The 22,020-nt window shown below is 39.1% G+C and overlaps 1 protein-coding gene across 1 annotated transcript; it reads right to left on the bottom strand.

Annotated features, from left to right (window-relative positions):
* Positions 1 to 28: 28 nt before the first annotated feature.
* LOC140228050 (eukaryotic translation initiation factor 3 subunit C-like) lies at positions 29 to 21,137 on the bottom strand. Its single transcript, XM_072308451.1, has 19 exons — positions 20,903 to 21,137; positions 18,778 to 18,970; positions 18,259 to 18,381; positions 17,029 to 17,166; positions 15,302 to 15,408; positions 14,124 to 14,265; positions 13,477 to 13,739; positions 12,903 to 12,999; positions 12,022 to 12,134; positions 11,048 to 11,171; positions 9,897 to 10,104; positions 8,559 to 8,755; positions 7,752 to 7,877; positions 6,483 to 6,633; positions 5,500 to 5,743; positions 4,222 to 4,287; positions 3,673 to 3,760; positions 2,411 to 2,780; positions 29 to 1,812 (listed from the first exon to the last, which is right to left on the bottom strand). Exons 1-19 carry the CDS (start codon positions 21,067 to 21,069, stop codon positions 1,775 to 1,777), a joined length of 2,955 nt encoding a protein of 984 aa, XP_072164552.1. The 5' UTR covers positions 21,070 to 21,137; the 3' UTR covers positions 29 to 1,774.
* Positions 21,138 to 22,020: the final 883 nt, after the last annotated feature.

Raw genomic sequence — 22,020 nt, 5'->3', positions numbered from 1 at the left:
CAGACACAAAACTTCACAATGTATACACTTCTTCAGGGAATATCATTCTTTTATTTGACTAAAAGAGCTTAGATGTGATTCTGCGTGAAGTGGTAATCAAACATCTGATCCTGAAATGCACCACATAACAGAGAGGATCTTGGCATACAGTCACATAATTTGTCATTAACATTACACACTGAAATATTCACTAATATTCTACATGACCATATATTTTTTTTCTTATGCCGTATATAGACTGCCCAACTTCTTCTGCAGGATGTACATGAACTATATAATATGAGAGGATTTAATCATACCCGACCTCTTTACGACAGGGTTCCCTTGTAAAACCATATAAATGAAAGGGAGAAACTTGCTTTAAAATTGACATACAGGAAGAAAAATGTGAAAATTTTATAACGGGTAGTTCCATGTGTCTTCATGAAACAGTGACATCAGCTCAAGACTACATCTATGCAAATTAGAAGAGATGACAATGTCACTGTCTGTCAAGTCTCCTACGCCTCTGCACACAAATGTACACTGAATTTCCTCAATTTTATGCAATCATGAAGGAACACACTGCATCAAATTATGAGATTGTGAAAACATGACAATGACTTTCAGAAGTGAAGGGGAGATATGTAATTTTGTGTACAGTCAAGTAAATGAGAAAATTGTCAGGTTGATAACATCATCCCTTCATCTAATTTGCATATTTGGGCGTGGCCAATATCACTATTTAATGCGAACATGTACACCTTTAATATTCCATAGCCTCATTGTATGTCCAATGGTGATAAAACCTGAATTATTTTGTTTGCTTGAATTTGCTTTTGAAAGTCAACCTGACCATAACAGTAGAATCGCACTGTAAAGTTTGTTTGCATCTAATTCAGCAATGGTGTGTGTGTAGACGAGACGGTGTTTGTATAGTAAACTATTACGGCATGAAATTCATCATTTGTTATGATATGGCACTGATTTCACTCAGACAAGGCTGTTTTACGACTAGTAAAACTCCACATTTGCATGTGTTTAAGCGGTCAGAAGAAGTAGCTGTCTTAAACATCGGACACATAGCATCTTCATGTTCCCACAACCCTTACAAAGTGTGACCGAGAATATTGAACTATCCGCAGTCTCGGTGGACCAACAAGTTTGTAAGACATTCTACAGAATGAAAGTGGCAAAAAGGGATAACTAATATTATACAGTTACATTCAATGAATTGTTAGAGCATGTAATAAATATAAGAAACCAAATAAATGTTGAGACTGGAGGAGCAATTTTCTACTTTGCATGCAAATGCTGACTCCAAACTCCAAGACTGAGCAAAATGCAGTATTTACTAATAACAAATCTTCCTCTACTCTTATCTTGTAAACAAAAGGTAGCAGTACTCCCTTTTCCAAGGCCAAAAGTTTACTGCATTTTACCTCAATATGGTGCATGATATTACAACACACGCAAAACTTTCAAACACGCCATCTTGTGATTTGGCTACGAAAACTCAGAAAGTTGAGTAGATTTTCTATAACATAGAGTACTTGAGGCTTCTTTCTTATGTCATCTACTGTCATGAAGTAAGATGCATCCCTTCAAGCAGCAATGAGTAAATTTCTCATTCTAATATACCCTCCCCCCCCCCCCCCCCAACTACTGTTTAGGAATTTTTAAGGAATGGTGGTCAATGATTGTGATGGTAATTGATAGGTTCCATGGAAACCAAAGCCAGAAGCACTGGACACTAGGCAGGTCAGTAGATAGACTGTTTTCGGCGAAGCCCTGTCTAGTACATGCGCTGCTGCTGGGGGTTTCTTCTCCGACCTGTACAAAATTAGACAAGAAAAGAGCAGAGAAGAGAATAGTAAATGACACAATTAATGTCGTCCGCCACAGGTATTGCTTTCCATGGGTCATCCCTGGTTGGTTAGCATATTTAAGATTAAGTGAGTCATCACTCATGAGTTGATGGCCAGCACACTCGATGTAATGATACATGGTTGCTAATGTGCTCATACAATTTGTATTGCCACAAGGAGATGGTTTCAAACGTGGGGTTTAACTTGGGTATTTCATATACACTGTATGCTTGCTGCATAGAAATAAAAACTTTGCTATTTCCAGCTTGAAAAACATTTTGACAAACTACACTAAGCATAATGTGGAATATGGAAGGGAATGAAGTGAAATTTTCAACTTTAATGGTCAAATCTTTTCAGAGCAAATTACTGTTTGCACAAAGACATCAAATTTAGATGGATAAACAACTCTTCATCATTCTTTCTTTGTAAGGAAATGGCCGTTTGGCAACCAAACAATTAAAAAGCTCAAAGTCATGAAGAAGAATCCACGAACAGAGCACTCATATGTTTTCATCTGAAACATCACCACTGAATATTCTCTTTTCACCGCTTGCTCCTACCTCTTCCACCTGTTCGTCCATCCTTGTTGAAGCGATCACGCCCGTCTTTGTTGTAGCGGTCACGCCCATCCTTATTATAACGGTCGCGGCCATCCTTGTTGTACCTGTCGCGGCCGTCTTTGTTGTATCGGTCCCGGCCACCCCTGTCCTTATACCCGTCCCGGCCCCGCCCGTCCTTGTTGTAGCCACGGTCCTTGAAGCCCTGCTGGTCGCGGGGCTTGAAGCGGCCGTCCGAGCCTCGGTCGATGAGGCGTTCGTTGTTCTCCACTAGGTTGACCACCTTGTCCGCAAGTCGCAGGGAGAGGTGCTGCAGGCGAGTTGGCTCGCAGCGGTGCATGACAATCGTCGCTGCCGGTTCATCCCATGATGCCTTTCAATCATCAATACAGCAGATTCAACTTTGACTCCCCAGAAATTTTGATGTCATAATGAAACTTTTATTAATGTGGTTTGATAAAGTATCACATATTTTCAATAATACAGTTCTAACTTTTAAGTTTTGAAAACATAATGGAGAAAAACAATGTCTGATGTGCTTTTTATCACTCCTCTGTGTTTAACAACTACCCAAATATTTGTGTGAGTTTTGTTTTGTTTTGGGTTTTTTTTTTTCAATTTCATCAACTTGTCTTAACCAAGTAAAATGTATCACAAAAATATCACTTATACATACACACAAGCATTTATAGTGTCAAAAACACATGAGGCAGATAATAGGGAGCTTTAGATTTTAGACACGTGGACGTTCAGAGGGAAAAAACATGTTCTGAGCGTGCGCAGAAGCGCGTGTCAAGTCGATCTATTTTTAGCTTGCATCGCCTGAGTTTTTCACTACGCATACTGGGCTATTTTTACGTCCGCACAGTTTGCAACGTAGAGAACTACTTCATGCACTGATCATATGGGGGTGCGATTTTATTTTTTTATATGTTGCATCCCAGCGTAATCTAAAGCTACTTTACAGCACGACTCAGGGGAGAGGAGAACGTCCAGCTTGTCATCTCAAACGTCCGCGCATCAAATCTAAAGCTCCCTAATTAAAAACAACCAACCTTTTATCCATTTGATATCTGATGACTGTCCAGAAATGTGGACGATATGGAATACTCTACACATTTTCTAGAATGTGATCATTTAATACGAAGCAAATACAATAACAGAAGCAAACACAAAATTACCCAAGTGCTGTGACAGCTGGATGAGGGCACATAAACTCCAATACAAGCTAAAACATTATGACAAGATTCCTCATCGTCACTTACCATGAGTTCTTCGTTGATAATCATCTTACTGACGATGCTATGGACAGCCGTCTTCTCCAACTCAAACATCTCCGAGAGGGTAATGAGACTGAAACCAAACAATATAATTCATTCAAATGAGCCCATGTTACATATATACAATCCTGTTCGTGAAGTATATCAGCTCTACATCACATTATGTTATCACTGAGGTGGAAACTATCATATGATTACTTTCTGTATTATTTCTTTGTTTCTTTTTTGCACTGGACCAATATCTGAGACCTTCACTCCTTTACATTAAATAAATGCACTGCTTGCATGAAACAACCAACACACAGCTGATATTTGCCTTTCCTGTAAAAGGTGCATGACGTGTAAAGAAAAGATAGCACTTTGCATTAGAAAATATTGTTCAAATGTATTCAGCGCTAACATCACAAAGTATCTTCTTCAGTAAAATTACATCAGAGAAAACTGCAATTAATGACTGTATGTGGTGCTTGATTGAAACCATGTGCTAGGAGGTCACACATATTATCATGAACAAGGAAGTAGGTCAACACTCACCTGAGGGAGTCATACACACTACCGTAGGTGAACAGGTAGGTCCGGAGACTTTCTTCTTGGATTTTCCTGGGGAAAATGAACAAATGTGACGGAATAGTTTTACAGATGGTGTAAGTTGCACGTTAACACTTCACCCAATTCACAAAATAGCGCATTTACAGTTGAAAAAAAAATGAGGTAAAAAGGAACCTTTCAGTGAACTTGTTTGAATAAGACCAAACCATGTTTTACTATGTAGATTACACATTTTCTATCCAAATACATTCACAGCTTGGAATATCTCACCTGCTCAGACAAGTCTCACGGGTGTCATTTTAAGCTGGAATTTATGTTGTCACTGAGAAGTGAAGTTCAAATGCATGTAGCAGAGTGTTTTGAAAACTTGTCGTGTCTGTAATCTTTGATTTACCACATTGCTCTGGGTAATGAAATATCTGACGTAAGTATACATATGCACGCCACATACAGCAGACAGAAGTGTTCCCCTTGTGAAAAATGAACAGAGACAGTACAGAAGAGCAAGCAGACTTTTACCTATGCAATCATCTGTTTGTGGCGAAAGAACACAGAGAATACCCTGATAAAGACCAGTTTGTTTGGCATTTATGAGTCCCATAAAGATGCACAATATTTTTTCGAGAAAGACAGCACACCCAAGTACGACATCTGGACCTAGACCCTCTTACAGACCGACCAAGTCTCGATTGTTAGGCGGGAGACTCAGGCCTCAGGGGTCTTTCACACACTCACATACTTGACAAGCCTTTTCTCACACTTCACCAAAACGAAACAAACAAACAAACACACAAAATAAACCTAAAAACATGGGTTTTCAACCCAAAAAAAAAGTCACATTTTGGAACATCAGAATAATTACAAATATTACATTCAGTATGCACAAGATTGCATTATCTACAGCTTAAATATGGACAAGACCTTTACTGTGGGAGGAGGGACACCCCTTCCAACATGCTTCACACAACTCAATCCGTATCAGGACAATAACCCCCGAGGACAATTACCCCCTGCTAAATACTGGTTAGTGATAGGGTTAGAGTCAAGATTAGAATTAGGGTTAGGTTTAGGGTTAGAATTTAGGTCGGGGTTAGGATTAGGTCAGAATGAGGGTTAGGATTAGGATCAGGGGAAGGGTTAGGATTAGGATCAGGGGAAGGGTCCAGGGTAATTGTCAAGGGGGTAATTGTCTTACTCAATCCCTTCTCGGCCATAAAAATCTCAGGCCTAGCTGCTGTCTGGTCCTGGTATCTTCGCACTCACCTGGTGATGAGCTCCCTGACATGGCCGGGGTCCTGGAACAGGTTCCACACCTTCATGTTCATCTTCTCGTTGATCAGGTACTGCTTGCAGCCGCGCCAGTCGCCGTAGCGCATGGCCCGCGAGGCGGCCACCACATGTTCCCGCATGCTCTCCGGCGGGCCGATCAGGGTCTGGCGCTCGCTCAGGCGCAGCTGGTGATGGAAGCTCTTGCTGATCATACGACGCCGGATGTCAAAATGGTGGGCTGGGGGGAAAAAATCAATGAGATACATTTTGATTATTACTCTCCATTAATAACTTTCTCAAAAGAAACCTCACAAAATGATACACCCAACTGGATTTCCACCCCCATCCAATGAACATGAACAGGCTCATAAAAACAACTTTGGAACTTATGATTATTTTAATAATCAAAATATAAAAATCCTACTTAACCTTCATGTCTCACTATTTGAATACCACTCTCAATATCATACATCGCTTAATTACATGCAATGCACACAAACAGAACTGACTTGAATATTGGTATTTACTGAATTATTTAGTGATTTACACAATCTAAACATGTATGAGCAAAAGTAAATGTCACTAAATACTCACTTCATAAAAACTTTTAAGTATTCTGGCAGGTTTGTAAGATGGAAGAAAATGTATTCTAATATAACAGATTATGACACAATGACAAGGAACAGAGAAGGGAATAGAACTTGCAACAGGGGTGTGAGAGTACTTGTAGAAAAAAAAAAGTGAAAAAAAAAATCTTACACTTATGAAAAAATTTAAGTCTGAAGAGCATTAAACTTCAAATATTTCAATGCATTTGAATTGCCCAAAAGTCTGAAAAGTGGGTTTTGGGGGCAGAGTAGAAATATCTGATATCAGATTAAACCCTAAACTCTCACATCCCTATCATAGCAAATGACATGATGTAACGTGCAATAGGTCAAGCTTGGAGTGAGGGGTCAAAGGTCACAGCGACTCACAGGCCATGTAGGGGATCTCTAGGAGCATGGCGGAGACGAGGTAGACACACTCCAGCAGCTCCAGGTTGATGTGCATGTGGAACGGCAGCTGGCGACTCTTCTCAATCTTCTCCTGCTGGGCGTCTCGCTCCTGCTGCCTCATTAGGAGACCCTGCACATTGCACAAATCAATAATCAATCAATCAATCAAACAATTAATCAATCAATCAATCAATTAATCTATCTATCTATCTATCTATCTATCTACCTATCTATCTGTCAATCAATAATTATTGATGGTAATAATAATAACATAATGCAAAAAAAAAGTTTACTTCGTTTCATTTCATTTAAAGGCACATAGTTCCCCCCCCCCCCCCCCGAGTCCGAAAAAGTCCGATCCACTGTAGTCAGTGGTGCGATCACAGTTCGGCTGAGGGGGACGGCAGCTTTAGCAAACTTCTTTTGTGATGTCATACTAAGAAGCACATACAAAAGCACACTTCCTGGCATCACTACAGACTGTATCGCTACAGACAGTCTCATCCAACCGCGCCCTCTCATCCATCGGGACTATGGGCCTTTGAGTTTCCACAAAAATTGTACAGTGTTGTATCTGTAACATACATCCAGAGATTAAAGGGAAGGTAAACCCAAAGAGCAATGTGGATTGAGTGAAAGCAGCAACATCAGTAGAACGCATCAGTGAAAGTTTGAGGAAAATCGGACAGTCGATGCAAAAGTTATGAATTTTTAAAGTTTTGGTGTTGGAACCGCTGGATGAGGAGACTACTAGAGGTTATGACGTATGAGAGGACAACAATATAAAGAAAATATAAAGGAAATTCAACAAAAATTCATTTTTGTAGTATTATGAAAGAGAACTTGACTGACCTCTTTCAGAAAGCAGGGGGAATAATTGCTACCCTTAACATATGTCAGTATGAAGTTGACGGAATTTGTAATTTTCATGAAAAATGGATTTTTGTAGAATTTTCTTTATATTTTCTTTGTATTGTTGTCCACTCATACGTCATAACTTCTAGTAGTCTCCTCATCCAGCGGTTCAAACACCAAAACTGTAAAAATTCATAACTTTTGCATAGATTGTCCGATTTTCTTCAAACTTTCACTGATGCGTTCTACTAATGTTGCTGCTTTCACTCAATCCACATTGCTTTAGGGTTTATCTTCCCTTTAATCAAAAGTCACAAAATCACAAAATCTCCCCCCCAAAAAGCCAAAATTCTGGTTTCCCCATGGGCAACATCCGAAGGCAGAGACACTCACCTGTGCCAACAGCTCCTTGGCTCTTCCTCCACTCTGGATGTCCAGCAGTGCATTGTGGGCATCCTTGATGTTGCCATGGCGAAACGCACACAAACCAAGCTGCACCATGGTACGGTTGTACAAGATCTGCCGGTGTGAAGGGAACAAATGACACATTGCTGATAAGCAGGAGCAAAATTCACTCCGATGTTTTCTAGATATTACATCATCTAAATCCAGGTGATAAAGATGATGGATGGATGGATGGATGGATGAAAAAATTCAACCCACAATCCAACAAGTGTAAAGAGAAGAAACACGATGAAAGCATCAACTTAATGTAGATCTCATAATCCCAAACCAGGAACAACAAGCATTTCTATGTGATATCATGTTAAATGAATGTACCATTATTTCAACAGTTGTGATATCTGTGTATATTGTTTGGAAATAAAAGTAAACAAGGAATGACCTGAACGAATTACCATCGAACAGATGGATCAGGATGGTTAGAAAAGTCCCCCCCCCCCCCATACACCCCCATCCGTATCAGGGAAATTACCACCTCCTCTAACCCCCGGCTAAATATGGGTTAGTAATAAGGTTAGAGTAAAGATTAGGGTCAGGGTTAGGGTTAGGGCTAGGGTATTGAGTTTGGTTTAGGGTTAGGATTAGGTTCGGGATTAGGTTCAGGATCAGGATTAGGATTAGGGTCAGGGGAAGGGTACGGGGCAATTGCCCAGAGGGTAATTGCCCAAGACCAACCCCTCACCCCCCCCCCCCCCCCCCATCATCTCTCCACTCCCCAGTCAGTTCCCCGGGGCCTACCTGGGTGGGTATGTCGGAGAACTGGATGGTCTGCTGGAGGTGAGACATGAGCATGAGGTCCCGGGCGGTGTACCAGTGGTCGTGGATGGCATAGTGATAGATGTGACACAGCATGGTCCTGGTTCGGATCAGGTCCGTCGTGTCCTTGGAGTAAATGTACTTACACATCCGGTCCATCAGCTCCAGAGACGACTCCTCTGTAGAGACAGAGAGACGGACAAAAACGATACACAACAAACAGACACATCAAGGCTATGATAAAAAGGTGGACAACACTGATGTTACAGCTACATAATTCACAGTTGAAGGTCAGCGCTTTACCACCTACGCATTTGTTGCACTGTAAACCTCTACTCAACATGGGAAGTGGTAGATTTAACCTTTTTACTGAGATTTTTACTCTCAAAGTGGGTTGATGCACTGATGATATGACCTACACAAGGAAACACAAACTCTTTCACACATCCAAACCACTAAACACATTTTTTTTCAATAATTTTATTAATTACCATTCAAACAAAACAAACATAATATCATCAGCTGATACTGCTGTACAAAGCATCAGAATAATCACGCATTTTTCACACAACTAACAAAAAGCGATTATGCCCTTCCTGTGTAATACTTATTATCACAGAAAATTGGAATTAAAACTTGATATCTCACACCTGGCATTTCAGTCATCAAATCAATAATTGATAAGAACGAAAAAGCATGATTGTACAGCAAAACAGAATGTAATCATATTGTATAGTGACATATACATGCGCGCACACACGCACACACACACACACACACACAAAAAACTGTTATGTGATCTTCAAGAAGGGTGGCTACAGGTTATTCATGTTCAAGGAGGTTGTCAAGGAGGAAGTTTAATGCACGTAACATGACACGCCCACTCTAATGCCATCATCCAGGACTTGGCTGTTTTCACGTATGAGACAGAGACAACAAAAGAGAGAGTTCGAGTGATGGTATGTTATTGGATGAGGTGAGAATTCAGCTTTTCACGTTTTGCGCGATATTCAGAAACCACTCCAGGAAATGTTAAAGAGCATGCAATTCCAAGAACAATGGAAAGTTTATTTGATGAAAATTGGTTTTGACATGACCGAGATATCCAAAAACAAGGTAAAGCAAAGCAATCCTAATTAAAGAGTCGTGGCCTGTCGCATTTTATTAGGATCACTTTGTGAAGCATTTCATGTTCTTGCATATTTCATGAGAGGTTTCTCATTATCTCACGCACACACACACACACAAAAGTTGGAAACCAGCAGCCCAATCGAAACCAAAATTAATTATCACATCCCTTTCATATTCTTTCATCCCCACCTTTCTTCTCTTTGTCCCCCTCTTCTTCCTCAATTTTGCTCTCCTCAGAGGACTCCTTCTTCTCCTCCTCCTCCTCCTTCTTCTCTTCTTCCTTCTCCTCCTTGCTATCTGTCTCTCCGTCTTTCTGCTCCTCGTTCTTCTTCTTCTCTTCCTCCGCCTTGGCCTTGGCTCTGTTCTTCTCCAGCTCACGCAGCTTGTCGTAGTCATACTGGGTGGGTAGGAAGCCAGACAAATCAGGATATTGCTCTAAAAGTTTTATCATTTCTGCAGTTGACATTTTTGTTTTCGTGATCAAATTTTAAAACAAGACACATGGATACTTTTTCCCACAGTATGAAGGAAAGCATTCCATTTCTTTTCAAATACTGTATACGTCATGTATCAGGCGAGTCTGATTTTTTTTTTTTTTGCAAGTCGGGACTTCCGGACAAAGTCATGAGAGGTTAAATTTGCAATCGTTGAGTACAGTATAATCAAACAATTTGTTCATGTACTGTTCACTGCGTACCAGTACATGTGCGTGTGCATGTCGCAATAAAGTTGGGATCAGAGTTAATATTTTCGCATGTTGTCAAATTTGCAAAGCTAAATGCCCTTCAAAATATATGGCATATACTTATCTTGCATGTCAATTTACATGCCCTGCGATTGTAACACAAAATATAAAAGATGAAAGCAATAAACAGAAAATGGCTTATGCCTATGTATGCTACTAGTGGGATGACTTTTGATGGTTTATCATCAACTTTTATTCAAGAAGAGTATATGAAACAAAATAAACATTGCTAGTTAATAGTCCACCTAATATCCTAAGTGACTACTATGTCATTTAACAGACACACAATATGAATAAATGTTCATATTTTTCAAATCAATTTTTTTTTTCTCTACACCAAAGGAGCCGAGTAATGTTCCAAACAAATTTGAAGTATTTTGGTAAAAACTCAGAGCACAAGGAAGAACTTTAAAGAAACTATGGGAGAACTTTGATTATATTGGACAAGCACAGCCGACTGGTGCAAACAGTGAAACTCCAATCTATGTGAATATAGGTTAAATCCAGCAAACTCTCTGGGGAAGAAGGTTTGGACAGTTACAGCCAGGCTATCAATCACCACACATGGGTTGTGGCCAAAGAAGGTGCTTTTTACCTTGTAGTAAATGTGCTGGATGTGTCGCAGGTAAATGCGGCAGATTTCAGAGGAAATCCCGCACACCTCAAGGTAACCTTGCAGCTGCGTGATGATGTTCGTTACAGTGGTCTCATCCTTCAACCTAAAATGTGAGATAAAAATTACATCAATAAATCCTCTTAAAAAAGTTTTCCAAAACAAACGTTTGCATATTGTACAGCAAGAAATATTCATGGCATGAAATTTTTGCGTATTGGAGACGACAGCCTTTTTTGCGGAATGAAGATTTTGCAAATTGCCACTGGCAACCATTGCATTATAATGTACACAAGAACTTTTGCATGCATTTCAATTTTGTGGATCTTGGCTCTTGTGAAATTAAAATGTATGCAAAAAATTCTCGATTTATAGTAGCTTGAATGACAGAGCAAAACTGCAACAAGTTTTATATTAAAACATATGAGATGATTTTAATATTTTTACAAATATTCATTGTCATGTAACAAGTGCAGTATCTTTGAAAAAAAAAAATCTAATTTATCTATTTGATAATGACCTTACTTTGTAACATTTTCAAAATAGCATCTGTTCTTGCATTCAAACTTTGCAATTAATATTTTTATATTAAAACATATGAGATGATTTTAATATTTTTACAAATATTCATTGTCATGTAACAAGTGCAGTATCTTTGAAAAAAAAAAAATCTAATTTATCTATTTGATAATGACCTTACTTTGTAACATTTTCAAAATAGCATCTGTTTTTGCATTCAAACTTTGCAATTAATATTTTTATATTAAAACATATGAGATGATTTTAATATTTTTACAAATATTCATTGTCATGTAACAAGTGCAGTATCTTTGAAAAAAAAAATCTAATCTATCTATTTGATAATGACCTTACTTTGTAACATTTTCCATATGGCATCTGTTTTTGCATTCAAACTTTGCAATTAATATTCTTGTTGCTTGAAAGGTGACACTAACCTGTCCACGTATTCCGTGGAGTGAGCGTCGGTGCCTTGAAGGATCTTGGTGAACTCTTCATCAAGTCGCTCTGCCACTGTGAGGATACATCCCCGGACCCTGAATGGTGGCTCCTACCAGGAAGCAGACAAAAGAGGCAGTAAAAAAAAAATCATGCTAGCATATCGCTCCCTACTTTTCTTTCTACACAAGGAGATTTCACAAATATTGAGTACAGCCAGATATGCAGTGAACTTGGAGGTGCAAATTTTTATGACAAGATGATGATTAGAGCTGAAAAATTCTGCAGGACTCGATTGTTCGGAAAGAACAAAACCCAAATATAGAAATATGTGAATTGAGTGAATGCAGTAAAAGTAGTAGAACACATCAGAGAAGTTTGAGGAAAAATTTGATAATCCATTGAAAAGGAATTGTTTTTCATTAGGTGCAGCCATCACAGATGAGAAGACTACAACACTTTGTGATGCCACATACGGAAAACGATATAAGGAAATATAAAGAAATTTCAACATATTTTCACTTTTCTAGCATAATGAAAGAACACTTGACTTACCTCTTTCAGAAAGTACAGGGAATAATATTACCCTAAACATAAGACAGTAACAAGTCCAGAGAATAAATACTTTGCATTATAAAATGAAATTTGTGGAAATGCCTTTATATTTTCTTTACATCGCTTTCCATACATGACATCACTAACTGCAGTAGTCTTCTAATCCAGTGATGGCTGCACCAAAACTTCAAAATTCACAACTTTTGAACAGACTGTCTGATTTTCCTCAAACTTTCACTGATGTGTTCAACAAATATTGCTGCATTCCCTCAATCCAAATGTATGTTTGGATTTCATTCCCATGTAGGAGAAACAGACAACTCACCATAAACTGCTCGGCATCCTCCGACATATTTTCTGACACCACTATGTCTTGATTGGCCACCAAGATATCCAGCATTTCTTTCATCAGCTCTAGGCACCTGCACAGAACAAAAACCACAAGTTTTATGCCTCAAGTCCCACCCAACTTCCTCTTCGATTCCAGCCACAACTTTGAGGGATTCAACCATATGTGAAGGGAAAATTTTGTCAAGTTCCATAAACCAAGCATTCTTCATTGCTATGCTTTATTTACGAGCAAAAGAGAGCAATGCTAAACATGATTATCAAGAAACATTTATGGATGAATAAATCATAAAAGGGAGGACATTTGATTCACCATGGAAGCATGAGATCATCAGCATAAGCATGGCTTAACTGAGCTGACAGTTTCATAAGGAAATTACCTCAGATTTGCCTCTCACAAAAGGTAGATTTTTTACAATCGTGTGAATGTATGCCTAAAACATGTACACAGATATACACACACTCACACGAACAGCAGGCATTGGCACATGAACTCAAACAAAGTTAAATGTGCTCCTGTAACAAAAACATTTCATAGCGGGCTTCCTTACATTTCCCACATGGTAGTTTTCATGCATGCCGCCACGTTGGGGTTGTAATCGAAGATGGCCGACATGATGTGGAAGTCGATCTTGAGGTCGATGCCCAGCCCAAGGTTGTTCTGTCGGGCGATGCTCCGCAGCTCCTTCAGCAGCTCGATCTGGTCGGCGCGGTTGGTGCCGCGCTTGCCGCGGGCGGAGACGATCTCGCCCAGCTTCTTGACGACCACAGAGTGCGTGATTTCAACATCCTTGGCAAACATCTTTGGTTTCTCCTGCATAAATCGTATACAAAGTACCAACGTGAATCGAGACCAACATACATTATTCTTCAAGGATCAAGTTAAATCTACATCTACATCATCGCACCACAGTGATTCATTTTGCACTGTAATGTATAAGAAAGGAATGCCATTTTCTTGATTATAGCACATTACCACACAGTATCATGACAGCTGGACATGCGTGTTCTGGGTTTACCCTATCTACAATGAAGCATAAAAACAAGAACTGATTTGCAGAATGACAAATAAGTACTTTGAAAAAAGCGGACAATAAAAACACAACAGTGATAACACACATCAGGCAAAAGAAAGAAAAAAAGAGTCCACAGAGCCTTTGGGTTTACTGAACGACAAGAGGTTGAAACGACCTCTGACCTTCTCGACCTTGATGCCACCTTTGACCTCTTCCCATTCTCCATCTCCTGCCTCGCCATCCTCTGCCAGCTCCTCTTCCCTGACCTTAGCCTTCTTCCTACTCCTGTCTTTCCTTGAAGTCTTGTCGCTTGTTGCTGGGGTTCTGGTAGAATGGAAAGGAACCAGTATTAAAGGCATAATTTACCATTTGCAGACGAAACAAAAACCCAGCATTAGTGCTTTAAAATAGTTCTAAAATGTGACTTAGGGATAGAAACCACTGTAAAAATTTGAATCAGTAAAATCGATGTTAAGTATTGTTAAATATACAAAATGTGCACAATAGTTAAAATAAAAATGTTTCCAGACTTAACCGTCTACTGTTACGGTTTAATGAGAAAAATACTGATATCTCCTTATATTTTAGGCTTTACTGCAAAAATTTTATATGGTAGAATGTTTTGTGATACAACCGACCTACAAATATGCATCAAATGTGATATCTTGAACATTTTTTAAGTCACTGCTCCCAAAGGTAACCAGGACCTTTAACAGTCACACCAGCATATCACAATGTAGGTATGCACTCATCTGCAAGGTCCAGTGACACAACATTTGCTCCTGCAACAATTGCTCCGGTCGCATTTTCTCCAAGGACTTGGGGTTAGGGTTAGGGTTGTGATAGGATCTACAGGTTAGTTTGATGTGAGGAATAAGATTAGGGTTATGTTTGTGACCATCTATTATTATTCTTGTGGACTCGTGTCCGTACCACTGCACTTGCAGATTGTAACTAGCAGGTTAATAGAGTCCGTCTTATCCCTTATTCTGAACTTATGGCTGTGAGACATAGCTTTGACAGCATCTTCAATACCACCACAGAAAGACAGTACGTGCATTCACTGCAGGTCAAGATCATATTTGATCCAACATTTCTTTGTTTGTGTGCTTGTTTTTAAGGGATTGCAGGAAGAATTTGTGAAATGAATTAATGAAGAAGCCACAGGTTGACAATTTCACTCACTCTTTTGCGGTGATTTGGACAGCAAAGATTTGCTACTTAAACATCAAGAGCTTTACCATGGGGGGAGGGGGGCATGGTTGGACAAAGAATTATCGCCCAAATATGGGCAAGTTTCACATATCATCACTTTGATCATCCCTACATGGTGAGGCCAAAGGAGAATAATGCTACTCACTTCTTCAAGAAGTACTCAGCCGTTAGATGACCGATGGCCGGGACTTCGTCGTCCGAGCTGGAGTCGGACGACATGGATTCATCCCATGAGTCGTCTGATTCGTCATCCTGGTGAATGATATATAGAGACAGGAAGCTGGATCACTAGTTTGTGACTTCAAAGATTGCCCTGTCAATCTATGTAGGGTAATTAATTTACCTGCATCATGAATATGCAACAATTCTTTGACAGTTTTTAGGTATGCAATATTGTTATACTTAGCAACATCTAAGTTGACAACTCAATTTAACATTGGAAAAATGTTTCATTCTTTGACACCTTCCTCTTTTCTGTTTTATATGAGCATTCAACTTTATATGACACAAATTGTTCATATTTGATTTCTTTCACTCAAACTGATTGAAAACATAGTATATCATCTCTATCAGATGCATTTGTATAATTGTGTACATTCAAATTCTATAATACCTAAAAAATAGTAATGATATGATAATAATATGAAAAATTTACATAGTACTTAGGACCTACATTTTTCTAAGCACTTTACAATTAAGGGAAAAAAAATAAAAGTCAACTATGAGTACAAATAATCCATAAATGACACAATCATTTACTGTATATTATTCTTCAAATGAAAGTTAGTTTATTGTAGAAAATGTCAATATTCTCTTATTGGTTGCTGGGACATTTTGATAATGATGATTATGGGGGGAAAAAAACAGGATTTTGGATGATAGACTATATTTTGAATTTAAGGAGACCTCCAGATGATTTTCAGACTTTAACATCTGAACAACTATAAATTAGTTATACTGCGTACAGAGTTTCAGAATTCATAGTAATTGGGTTGAGGAATAAGAATGTTTTCAAAATTTACAACAAATTGCAATGAACAAGGATGATGACATGGCAGCCTCACCATAAGAATGCATGGGTTGGGGCTCAAAGAAGCAGAACATAAGAATGCATGGGTTGGGGCTCAAGGAAGCAGAACAAAAGAAGATAACATGCATAAATTCTACAGAGGTGAACTTGTTTAAGCAAGTGGTATTGTAATGGAATTACACTGCTACATTTCTAAAATATGTGAGTCTCCCATGTCATCAACACTGTTCAGTGTAATTTGTTTAAGATTTTTCAGTGTATTGTTTCTCTGCTCAAAGACCACAATAAATTCTAACAAGAGACCCGCGGGTCTAGTGCTCACCTGAGTATCGCAAGTTCACCTTTCACGCAGTCACTAATCTATATTATTCACAGCTCTACCAAAATTTGAGCAGGCATTCTCAAGTAGAAGATGAAAATGTACAAGAAGGGCCCAAATTTTTTAAGATTCCTTGATTATTGGGGATTGGGGCCCCCTGGGGCCCTCTGGGTGGGGCATGGTGCCCATTTTAACAAATTGAGATCCTAACCCCTTAGGGATGCTACCTGCCAAGTTTGATGAAAATCGGTCCTGGGGTTTTCAAGAAGATGAAAATGTAAAAAGTTTACGCACGATGCACGACGCACAACGGACGACGCACGACGGACGCCGGACGAAGGGCCATCGCAATAGCTCACTTGAGCCTTTGGCTCAGGTGAGCTAAAAATCTATACATGGAGCTGTCGATTTATGTACTACATGATGTGAAATTATGAAAGTCGTCTGGAATGCCCCTTCAATCACATCTGAAAGTGAGGACTCCAAACAGCTCCTTCCAGACAAAGTAAAGATGACTTCTTACCGAATCTCTCTCCTCCTTTGCCTTGGGGATGATCTTCTTGAAGCTCTGCACCGGGGCCTTCTCTTCCTCCTCCTCGGGCTCATCACTCTCCTCATCCTCATCCTCCTCCTCATCATCATCTTTCTCAGCATCGGGATTCTGCATCAGATCACATGTTAGTTATCAATGATTACAAAAATCTGCCATTTTTAATGTAAATTAAAGGCACATGATCCCGGTGGTTTAGTCGAATACGTACGCGGGCGCACGGCGCAAGTTTCATATGGAGACCTACGCTATCAACTCCTCTTTAGCGCCGACACTTTGACCCATTTCCCTGAGTCCAAAGAAGTCCGATCCACTGCAGTCAGTGGTTCGATCACAGTTCGGCTCATGATTCGACTGAGGGGGATGACAGCTTTAGCAAACTTCTTTTGTGGCGTTATACTAAGAAGCACATGCACGCACCCTGGCATTTCTACAGACTGCATGATGCGCAGAAAAGACAACGAAGGCAACGTTACCTAGCAACACCTCCGCGCTTTACCCTTGATGACAGCTCAACTTCAGTAATCTTCGTATCAACGCTAACGGTGATCGGCAGTATCATCAACAGCGCCCTCTTACCCACCGGGACTATGCGCCTTTAAACTAAAGACTCGTGATGATAGCGATGTGAAACTTACAATTACATAGATAGAATTCTGCTTCCTGATTTATACATACAGACTGTATATGTCAAAAGTAAAAGCACAGAATAGAATGTGGCTAACTAATAGAACACATCTTTGTCCTCATCATTGACATTAAAACAGCAAATGCATTTTTTTTTCACTAATTAGAAGCAAAACACAGACGTAAGTCCAGCATGCTCCACCTTTGCTTTTGCTCAGTATTAAAAAGTACACATGCATAAACATGCAGTTTGATCATCAAAAACATTTAGATCAACCAGAGTTTACAAATGAATCTCATCTGAAGGTAATGGCCAGAAGTCACACATCATATTCCACAGAAAAAATAATGCCAGCTGTTTGTTTGGGGTCATCAATTGCTGGTAGAATAAAAAAACAAGTTCTTAAGATTCAACCCTTACACCGAAATTTATTTTTCTGACATTGTTGTATAGATGATCATCAGAAAACAGATTCCCCAACAACTCGTTCAATTTATCTATCATCAGAAAATCATGAACGTTTGTCACAAACAGAACTGCAACAAGCATAAATGTGAAAACTTCCACACACTCACCTCCTTGTACTTCTCAAACTGTTCCTCCAGTTGGCTCTCTCGGACATACTTCCTGGACTTCTGCCTCAAGGTGGCCAATGCCTTGGCGTTTACCTTGTTCAACTTCTTTTTCTCCTCCCACAACTACAAGCAAGAACACATCAATTAAATACAAAACTGATACAATAAGTAATCACTCTGCAATACTGTAATCACAAAAAAAAAGGTGTTTTAATAGAATAAAGACCAGTTTGAATAGGTTTCAGTTAGTTTTGTTTTGAACAGAAGACAAAATTCATTTTATAGAGATATGAAAACATTTTTTTGTGGGTAATGATTGAACACTGAGAGTATAACAGAAAGGTCACTGACAATTAACCCTCCAATTCTGTATTTCATCAAAGAATTACTTTAAAGAATGAATGAGATTCATGACTATAGCATACAAAAGGAAGTTCCATGCATTACAAGTCCAAATCAACACTACATCAAAAGAAATGACCAGTACGACCCCAAACATTAGACCCCCAATATCAGTACCTCATTGACGAAAGATTCCAGTTCCACAAGGCAGCGGACGTAGTAGCGAGGGTACTGTCCTTCGCTGCTCAGCACATTCTGGGCCTTGGCATACACACGGGTCAGCTCCTCAAAGCTTGACAGCACCCGAGACACGTCGCGAATCTTCTTCTGATTCTTGATCTGCTTGATCACATCCATGATTTCATCATGCCTGTGGAAACGAAGAGAAATATCAACCAAAAAAGGGGGAAAGCTTGTTAATGAAGTTTTGGGAAACAAAGACATTGTATCATTTTCTCTTTTTTCGTGTGTCAGGATTGCAGAAAGAAGAAATTGAAATTCATCTGGAGATTTCACTTTAGCATCAGGCTTAAAATTTGCTCAAAGTCCTCATTCAGGGGTGCCGTGAAATCTTACAATTTTACTTTGAAAAAACTTCATATTTACTCATAAATATCTCATACTGCTACATAATACAGTGTATTCAATATTTCTTCCTGAAATATGTTGAATTTACACAATGATGTGTTTTCTGTGTAATCTTGACTCACTAGGTCATTATCTTCATATGATAAAGTAAAACTGAAGATATTCTTTCAGCACATTCACGGTACATGACAAGCATCACATGTACTTTCCTAAATCATGTCAAAATGGTTGCCATTTTTTTTTCCCAGCTGATATAAACTTCAAATTAAGGAAGAAATAGTTAATCTGTTGCAACCCTCTCATCATACAATCAGGTATATTTGTTCTGTTTTGGAAGTGGTTGAATTTGAAATAATTCTCACAGAGTACATGCCATTTCTGTCATGACACTTTTTTTCTCCATCAGTAGCAACAACAAAAAAAAAAAAAAATGATGCAATCTAGAGAAAAACATATGAAATCCTCATATTTTGACAACACTCGGGTATTTGCTATACAGACACACCTGAATGGCCCTAACTACCAAGTGCATGCCCTTTCTGTCATGACACTTTTTTTCTCCATCAGTAGCAAAAAAAAAAAAAAAAAAAAATGATGCAATCTAGAGAAAAACATATGAAATCCTCATATTTTGACAACACTCGGGTATTTGCTATACAGACACACCTGAATGGCCCTAACTACCAAGTGCATGCCCTTTCTGTCATGACACTTTTTTTCTACACCGGTAAAAAAAAAAATGATGCAATTTAGAGGAAAACATATGAAATCTGGTATTTGCTATACACACACACCTGAATGGCCCTACCAACAAGGGTGACATGACATCTGCTCCTGCGACAATTGCTCCAGTCTTATTTTCTCCAAGGACTAAGGGTTAGGGTTGTGATTGGGTTTTACAAGTACAATAGGTTTAGATTGATGAGAAGATTAGGGTTAGGGTTAGGGTTATGTTTGTAGGTAGGTTTAATGTTTGGCTTACACTTTGTAGCATGCAGATATCTCACGGAAGCAACTGTCGTGTCACAGAAGCAAATGTCATGGAACCATCAACAAGATGGTACATACACGTACATGTGTAACAAGAAACATTTTTAATTATCACTTGCCATTTGTAAGATTAAGCTCTTATCAAAAATCAATATTTTGTAATAGACTAAAAATATGGAATGAGTTACCAGAATGAATAAAATCAAGTCAGATTTTTAGGATTTTCAAAACCCATCTTAAGCAGTATTTGAGTGTGACAATCTTTACAAAACATAGAAAATGTTATTATAACATTTTTTTTTTTAATGTGTAATATGTTTGTTGTGGTTATAACTGTGTGTGCGTTTGTATGTGTGTCTATTTTTTCCTTTTTTTTTTGGTGCAGCTGTTTGTAATTTTGTATTTAATATGTGATCCATATTGGTACATATATTACAGGACTTCATATTTAGCTCTGCCTTCCTGTCAAGTTCCTAATGCTTCATAATTTCTGATGCTAATGTTTATATTTTGTATCCCTTGTAGACATGTCAGTGACTGTAGCTCTATATACACTTGACAACATGAATCTGAATGTAATGTATTTGTACTTACATGTTGTGTATTTTCTCTGTTAAATATGTTTTTTACAAAGTGTTGAATAAATAAATCCAAATCCATATCCAGAAATATACACTAGAACTTTGTAGAAGTGGAGGGAGAGAGAACAGCAGAAGTCTCGTACCTCTTTGATTTTGCACTCCTCACAACACGCTTTGTTTCTTCTTCATCGTCGCTGAAGAAGAACCTGGCCATGGGCACAGGCTTGGACTGGGGGACGGGCATCCCATCATCACTCGATTCCGAGTCACTCTCCGTCGAGGAGCCACCCGCAAAGAAACGCGACGCCATGTTTCAAGACGTTTGTCACCAGCCTGGGTAATGTCGATTGTAGTATTCAACAGAGCAACCACAGCTGACGGTGTTTGACCTGTAATGGAGGAAAAAACAAAAACAGTACAATCTTGCAGATAAATTAAAACCTCTGTTGTCACAAATATTGCAGTACCTGGTAACTACATCTTGTTCGACGTCCACCTACCACTGCACTACCACTACCGCAGTACGGTACCAGTCAGTACCAGGTAGGCCCCTAACGTTACATTTCTTTAAATTAATTGAGTGAGCTGAGCTAAATTTTACTCCAAACTGATCTGGTACTTCTGTTCTCTACGAACGAACCTGTGCCTAGCCTAGCTAGGCCCTTTCCAGTGTGCTCACCATGCAGTATTTGATACCAATATAAAAATAAGCACTTAGATTTCTCTATAAATAATCTCTCACTAGCTGGCAGCACATACACAATGACCAATGTGTAGGCCTACTCTAGAATGCAATGCATGTCATGCATTTCATCAGTATTGTACACACGCCTATCCTGCGCCTGCTGCATGCATGTGTGGTGTGCACTGGCATGTACCGAGCCCGCGCCGCCGAGCACCGCCGAAGTGAATGAATGAAACACAACCTTACCTTTTCTTGATCAATCATCACACTCTTTTTACACTCAATATAACAGATCATCGAACATAGTACTGATAATCGCCAATCTCAAATGACGAAGCTAAGCCTACCATACTGCGGCAAATATTCTAATAATAATTGAGCAATATGTTCTAGTCACTCACCACAAGTCGCAGCAAAACTCGTCGTGAAATAATACCTAAGTGCGCGCGTCCGCGCTCATGCACAGTACTTGTGAAGATTATATAGCGCCAAATTCTGTATTCACCGTTCTCTGACTACATAGAGGAATATATTTTTACGCTATGAGACCCCATGGTAGCGTACGCGTACTTTGAC

This window comes from Diadema setosum, chromosome 4 (genome assembly GCF_964275005.1).
Source record: "Diadema setosum chromosome 4, eeDiaSeto1, whole genome shotgun sequence".
NCBI classification, from domain to species: domain Eukaryota; kingdom Metazoa; phylum Echinodermata; class Echinoidea; order Diadematoida; family Diadematidae; genus Diadema; species Diadema setosum.
This window is presented reverse-complemented; position numbering and strand designations above follow the sequence as displayed.

What these genes read in the sequence shown, in the direction of transcription:
- LOC140228050 (XM_072308451.1), bottom strand. Translation starts at nt 21,069, where the DNA reads ATGGCGTCGCGTTTCTTTGCGGGTGGCTCCTCGACGGAGAGTGACTCG. An exon ending in CAAAGGAGGAGAGAGATTCG is followed by an intron (nt 15,409 to 17,028) that starts GTAAGAAGTCAT and finishes ATCATTCACCAG; the next exon opens with GATGACGAATCAGACGACTC. An exon ending in AGGATGCCGAGCAGTTTATG is followed by an intron (nt 12,135 to 12,902) that starts GTGAGTTGTCTG and finishes GCTTCCTGGTAG; the next exon opens with GAGCCACCATTCAGGGTCCG.